The sequence below is a fragment of the Aptenodytes forsteri genome, unplaced genomic scaffold, assembly GCF_000699145.1.
Source record: "Aptenodytes forsteri isolate BGI_AS27 unplaced genomic scaffold, ASM69914v1 Scaffold96, whole genome shotgun sequence".
NCBI lineage: Eukaryota > Metazoa > Chordata > Aves > Sphenisciformes > Spheniscidae > Aptenodytes > Aptenodytes forsteri.
The window spans coordinates 7901528-7908787 of NW_008795029.1; the positions used below are offsets into that span (position 1 = coordinate 7901528).

General features: G+C 44.4%; 1 protein-coding gene across 1 annotated transcript in view; it reads right to left on the reverse strand.

The window, feature by feature from the left end:
* Positions 1 to 2887: 2887 nt before the first annotated feature.
* Positions 2888 to 7260, reverse strand: part of NPAS2 (neuronal PAS domain protein 2) — a 55823-nt gene continuing 51450 nt past the window's right edge. The window contains exons 17-20 of the mRNA XM_009276172.2: positions 6839 to 7011; positions 6619 to 6711; positions 4699 to 4885; positions 2888 to 3508 (exon numbers count right to left, since the gene is read on the reverse strand). Coding sequence (XP_009274447.1) covers positions 3317 to 3508; positions 4699 to 4885; positions 6619 to 6711; positions 6839 to 7011 — 645 coding nt within the window. The 3' untranslated portion in view covers positions 2888 to 3316. The remainder of the gene's footprint in view (positions 3509 to 4698; positions 4886 to 6618; positions 6712 to 6838; positions 7012 to 7260) is intronic.

The window sequence follows — 7260 nt, forward strand, 5'->3', positions numbered from 1 at the left end:
CCCATCCCTGGAAACATTCCAGGTCAGGTTGGACGGGGCTCTGAGCAACCTGATCTAGTTGAAGATGTCCTTGCCCATGGCAGGGGGGCTGGACTAGATGACCTTTAGAGGTCCCTTCCAACCCAAAGTATTCTAAGTATTCTGTGATTCTACAAACAAGACAGATCTCGGCTATAGTGAACTAGAACAACAGCCCAGCTCTATGAAGAGGACTGGCATCCCATTGTGCGTGCAACAGGGAACAAGTGCAGTAATCCAAAACCAGAATGAGTGTACAGGGGAGAAATGAGACACAGCATGAAAAACTAGGTATTGACGTAAATCTGTTCTTGCAAGTGCTCTATTTTTTCCAAACAATATAATAAATATTAATTTAGTTAAATAGTTAAATAGCCAGGGCAACACCACCCTATTTACAGCTTCTCCCTGTTAACAACTTAGAGTATTGCTGGTTTGGGAAAGATAAGTGTTTGCTCCGAGGCTGAGCTTGGTTTGGACGTACCCACCGGCAATCAGGAGAGATGTGGGCATATTATAACTATCCCTGAGAGTGAAACAAATTCTTAAAGGAATTTTCTCTTCCTGTGACTTCCACCATAGTAGTTGAGATCCATCAAGTGCTCTGCTTCCACAGGTATTTCCTCTGGGGTGCTCGTGTTCCTTCATTACCTCTTTGCTGCATGAACTTTTTGGCCTATAAGCGGACAAATTTCCCCTCTCCTTTCCCAGAATAAGCCCTTACAGGAGTGGATGGCATTTATGAAGTTAGCCTCTAACTTAGCTGACTGGCCTTTGCTAAGGTTTTTCTATAGTTAATGGAAAGAGAGGTTCCTTCAGACATCAGGTGAAAGCACCTTAGCGTTTAGCTCTTTAATCTTCATCTGGTGGGGTCACTCTTGCTTCACTGAATGCGAGAATTTAAAGAGATGAGCAGGCTAACTCAGACTGGTGCCTAGAGTTAGCAGTAAAACCACTTTCTTAGAGACCAGATCTGATCTCTAAACACTTTTTAGAGACCAGATACTTGATTCCCTCATCTTCCTTCAATGAAGTAAAACAAAGGGAGTGTATGGACTGAAATACGCATGCACCAATCAGTCCTACCAGCCAGTCTTGCTGTGCAAGCAGCAGGGCCGTTCTGCCAGTGGGTTTTCTCCAGGAGATTTTTAGCTTTTTTAGAAGGTTTTTCAGAACTCGGGGCAAATGAACCTTTTTTTTTTTCTGAAAGTTTACTTTTAGCCTTTCCAGCTCCCAGCCCAATTATCTCCGTTGTTCCCCCATGGCATAGAAACCAGAGCTGAACATGTGGGCCCCTGTGACATGATCCTTGGTACTGAAGAGCGGGAAGGGCAGCATGGTCTGCACTCTGTTGAAGCTAATGCTGGCTTGGGTGGCTGCAAGCTGCCCTGAGGGCCATCCCCTTTCAGTCTTGCCGTGGTGAATGAAAACATTACTATGCTCAGTTATCCACCTCATTCTGTGTTGGAGGTTGTTGCTCCTGCAGCAGACCTGTACCTCGTCTGCTCCATCCTGTAGTCAATTTGAATTTAACATGAAAAAGAGTCTACGCAAGGACACCAAAGTGGAAACTAGACTGTCTACGGTGTGGGCATGGTAGCAATTCCAGCAGAGATGTATCACAAAACTCAGGACAGCGATGTCTTAAAACACTGAAGCTGGACGTGGGTCAAAGCCCTGGTACGTGCTGGGTCAAACCAGTCTTTAAACCATATAAATCCTAAAATAGTCCTAATCTAAAACTGGTTGGTTGGAAGTACGGAGCTGCCTGAATTCTTTAAAGTTTTAAAGGAGCTTAAAACGAGCTGTCTTGGCTAGCAGCTAATATAACTTCCTGAGCTATCATTCTCATCTATGCCATGACAAAGATCCCATAGGATACTACTTGTTTTTGCTAACTGGGTGCCAAACACCTTGCCAGGCTACAGCTAATATTAACAACCTCAAGTGAATCACATAGTTGACCAGCCACAGGAAAATGTGTGCAAGTCCTGCAATAAAGCCTTTTGGCTATTTTATTTTATTCTACAAATAAAGACAACTGTCCATCATTAAATGGAAAAAAATAATAGTTTGAGTTGTATATAGCATGAAACAGCAGTTCCCTTCACAAAAACATTTCTAATTCATTAGTTTATTACAAAATATCCACCCACAAAAAAGCACAAGCACAATCTTTATACTTGTGAAATGAGTTGATATTTCATATACAAAATAATTTCCACATAATTCCATATAATTTTATTTTATATAGAAATAGGTCATTATTACAACAGCTGTACAATACACTACTTTTTATTTAATAATTACATAAAATCTTTCTTAGGAACATATCAACAGAAAACATACAAAAAAAGCGAAAAGTGCATTTCTTTTTTTTCCCCCCAAAGGAAAATTCAATCCTAAATGTTATAATGAAAGAGATATGTAATAGTCTGCAGCATCCCGAGTCAGTGGGCCAAAACACAGTGCATATTTCTCAGAGACTTGTAGCGGGTGAGTTGTTTAGTTTGAAGAAGGATCCGTGTTGTACTATTGGAGAGTTGCATGATTGTGCTTACAATTTGAGTTCTCCTTTGCAACCACAATTCGTATAGAAAACAGTCCAGTGTGGGTTGTGGGGGTTTCTTTCTTTGTTTTTTAGTAATGAAGAACAGTTAGGGTAAGCTGCATAATACTTTTCAGATGCTAAATCAAGGGTTATGAGCTGTAGACCATCTTCACCAATGGCTGGGCTTTCTCCTCCATTGGATGTGCTAATTTGGCCACAAGAATAAGGAAACCAACTTCTCTTTACAGAAAGTGCCTAGGTTTTGTCCTCTGTGCAGTTGTGCAAAATAATAACAATAATCATAATAAAAATAATCTCTTGTTCTCTCCTCAATAGACCTTTGACGCAGTGCTTTTCATACACAAAAGAAGAACTGAAACAGTGAAGGCCAAGTACCTCATGAGTCTGTCGACAGTCTTTTGGAATTGCCAGATAGCTTTCAGAGTGACGCGCCAAGATTGAACGCCTCCTCCTGCCCACCCATTGATGATGGAGGCTGCGCAGGATAGTGTTCCTTTTTATTTTGCTCTGTCAGTACGTACTGTGCTCACGAGACAGCGCAAACTGAATCCAGCATGCCGTAAATGCACTGTCTGTGGCAGTCTGCACTCTGGGGCGTACTTCTGTCATAGAGCTTTGAAAGAAATGCTTGTGCAAAAGCCAAAACAGTAAGTACAAAGTCATTCTCTTCTGCCCCACGTGCCCATTGGTTAAAGCTAATCGTGCATTGATTGTGCTGGTGGGACTCTATCGCAGTGGCTGTGGTAAATTTGATGATTCTGATAAGCTATTGCTTCTTCTTGATGTTAGTTGCTGCTGCTGCTGCTGCTGCTGCTGCTGCTGTGTCTGATGATACCCCATATTTCCTTGCTGTGGCGAGTAAGATGGCAGGAGCAAAGAATCGGGTTGCTCATTGTGCAAAGAACTTGGTGTTTGCACCTACAGATAAAATAAAATTCATCGTGGTGTTCGATTCTTTCACATGTTAAAGCTCTTCGTCCTCAATGTACAGGGAGCTTAAAAATACTACTAGTTTGCTGGCTTTTATTTCTGGGGCTGTTTGGCATGGGGTTGGCTTACCTAATTCTAGAAGGAATGGACATAAATTGCAACAAAGAACATTACAGTTAGTCATTGAGAAAGGTTTTCTAATAGGAGTGCACTGCCTAGGATTTGCAGGTTATCCTGAAAAGCCTGTTTAGGAACAGGGTGGGTGAACGTGTCAGAAATGACACAGATGGATGATAGAAATGGAACAGAAATGAAACAGGGGATCCTAGTGTACCTCATGCTGTCCCTTCTAGCCCTTCCTTTTTGTGAGTTTACAGTAGGGTATAACCTTGCGGTGGTGAAGTCGATGTGAATTTTGCAGATGCTTTTATTGGGAGTGGTATCTGCCATAGTTTTTTCATTAATTCTCAGCTATGATAAGGATTTCATTCAGTAACAAGAGTTCAATCATTTCAGGTTGATGATACTCTTTCAGTGATGCCAGTGGATACGTGATCAGGTTTTATAGACTCAGTTCAGCTCCTTTTGAGTTAATACAGAGACACCTCATTTCCCCCCTTGCCCTTTACTTTGGTATGTGTTGAATTAGGTCAAAAAATAAGTATTTTTACATCTTCAAATCACCTGGTTCTTCCAGGCAATGTGCTCCAGTTTATCTTCTTGCCTTGTGGAGTTGAGAAAATATGTTAATTTACTGAAGGGATCCAGATATCTGATCCAGATCTCATCTTATGTCGATGCTGGTAACTAAAAATCATCTTTTGACTTGTAAACTAAGCAAATTTTATTCTGAATAAAGAGTACAGAATAAATCCTAAGGCAGCAATTTTCTCCATCTAGAAATACACTTTACAGATATCCAGGATAATCTGATTATGTTTCCAGGGTACAGAATTAGTAATTTCCTTTTAAATATTCTGACTGTTCTCACTGCTGCCTTGCTACACTGGAAGGGTACACGACACTGTGTCAGTGTCTCGCACATTTCAGCGTCTCTAAAACGGCCATTTCCGCCATGATCAGGCTCCCGCTGAAACCTGGGGCCCCGTTTGCACAGCCCGTTCACCTTATTACTCTGCGTGTGCATTTTATACATCGTCCTCTTTGTCCTACCCTACCTGCAGGTAGCGTTGTTGCTGATGCTGTTGGTGCTGGAGTTGCATAGGTGGCAGAGAGGATGGCTGGGAAGGAGGTGTAGTGGCGAACCCTTGGTTTAACACTGCTTGTCCCATCAGTACGATTGGAGAGCTGCTGCTGGAAGTCTGCACTTCCAAGCTTTGAAACATTTGTTGGGTTTGAGAATACCTGTGGAAGAAAGAAGCAAAACAATCAAGAACAAACTGCTGGAAGCAAAGGTCTCTTAGGATGGGGATGGAAGTCCCTAGTCTTCATAAATAATTCCTAATAAAGGATTCCAGCGCATGGGACCTGCTAATACGAATGATGGCCCTGTTGGCAGCACCGTTTTCCCCTACTCTGTGCATGAGCTGGACTTGGAGGGCAGAATACATCTCACCTCAGAATCCAGACCACATTTTAGATTCATTAAAGATTCTTGTTTATGCATATCTTCTCTTCAGCCACAGTGTTCACATCCCAGGCTCATTAAACCGAATGGCCTTTGATTCTGTATTAATATGCTGAGCCCTGAACTGCAGCAAGGGAGAAGTAAATACTCCTCCCATTCTGCTGCCTGTGCCCCCCTGCCACTGCCCGTGGGGCGGTAATCTCTTGCAGAAAGATGGCTAGGGTTGATTACTTCTTAAGCTGCTCGTATACATATTGCCAAGCACGGTCAGCAGTTCCCATCGCTGTGAGCCACGTTGTAGGAGCAGAAGAAGCCTCTGTAAGTCCTCTGGAGTGAGGGATGGGACAGAAACAAAATACTCGGCTCCTCTTTGCCAGTCTGCTTTTGCATAGCAAAACTTAAATATGTGTTGTTTTGTGGAAGGCTGTGGGCAAAACCACAATGGAGCTATTGCCAGCCCAGCCTAATTCTGTTTATCCCGTAATGGGTGATGAGACCATAGTGTGGTGTGTGTTCGCTCAACAGCTGTTCAACATTAGGGGTTAGTCAGAAATGCTACAGTTTTAGTACTTGTATGAGGATGTGAGCTCCTAAAGAAGGGTCCTGTGAGTCAGGAAGTCTGCATGGACTGGGAGATGTATCTTTGGAAATCAGGCCTCTTTTATTTAGATGCTTAAAAGCAGATCTGAAATGCTGTGTATTTAAAGATGACAAATTTAACTCAAGATAATCTTAAACAGCAATAGTGGTGTTTAAAAAAAGAAGTACTGAATACCTACATTCCTGAGGTAACATACAGAATTACTTTTGAAGTAATGATGTGCAAACAGTTGCCTATTATTTTAGCAGTTCACAGTTAAGTAGTGACAAAAAACAGCTAAGAAAAAAAAAAAAAGGCATATTCTGACCGATGTTTTCTGCTTCCTTGAACCGAGTTTGGAGACAAACAACTGAGGGGGTTTGTTCAGCAGCTTTTCCGAGAGCGCTCAGGTGCGTTGGACCGGTTTTCTGCTTCCTTGAACCGAGTTTGGAGACAAACAACTGAGGGGGTTTGTTCAGCAGCTTTTCCGAGAGCGCTCAGGTGCAGGGGCCTGTTGGTTCTTTCAGTTCTGCTGGTGTGGATTAGGCATAGCTCCACTGGCGTTACACCAGCGTCTCACTGCCCAGGGAGCAGGGGCTTTCTTGGCGCCGGTCGTTTCAACCGGGCCAGTGCTGACTTTCTCTCTCACATTTACCTTGGTGGGTCAGAAGTTCCAGCAGTGAAGCAAGCATCATGTGAGGGAGAAAAATTCCCCCAGCCTTGGCTTGTTAAAACGCCACTGGCACATTGTGTTTCTCTCTGTCATCCTTCCTGATGTGACCAGGCAGGGTAAGGCTGACCCTGACCCTGGAAGGCAGGCTTGGCACAATAACACGTTCCCGATATTTATAACTACTTTGTTGTCTGACTAAAGAAGGCTATTTCCCCTCAAAAGCAACTTCGATGTTTTATCTTTGACAAGTCACGTACTTAGCCTGGGATCCCGCCATGCTGAGGTCTGAAGGGTGTCTTGCGTTACAGGACCCAGGCATCATGGGCTGAATAGGCTGGCTGAGCAACAGTCTGGCGCATGGGAAAAAGAAAAAGTGACATGGCTGTATCAGAAGGACCACACAAATCCCACATTTTTAAAACAGAAACAGGACGCTTTCCTAGGCACGGCACAAGGCTGAACGTCAGGAGATCTAACCTCAGCTCCTGGCTGTGGCAGGCGCATCCTGGGCGCTGCGAGGTGGAGACTAGGGCAGCGCATGCCCTCTCTGGTAACGTGGGTGCCTTGCTGAGAGGCTGGGCGCTAGCATTTTGGGAGAGTGAAATTTCTTTTGCGCCCGCGCCCGCTGGTGGGAACGGCTTGTATTTGAGCTTTCTGAGTATCAGAATGTAATTTTTTTGGTTCACGCGTCTAGTTGGATGCCAAAGTCCTGGCCCTCCTCCACCGCCCACCCAGGGGAGCCCGAGACAGTGAAGGAAAAGCGGAGACATCCCACCACCCCGGGGCTGGGAGGCCAGAGGAGGCGCGGCAGCCGCGACCGCGCACGCCGAATCCGAACCGAGCGCCGCCGGGGTCCCCAGGCGCAGCGGCTGGGGCCGAAGCCTAGGCCAGGCGGGCGG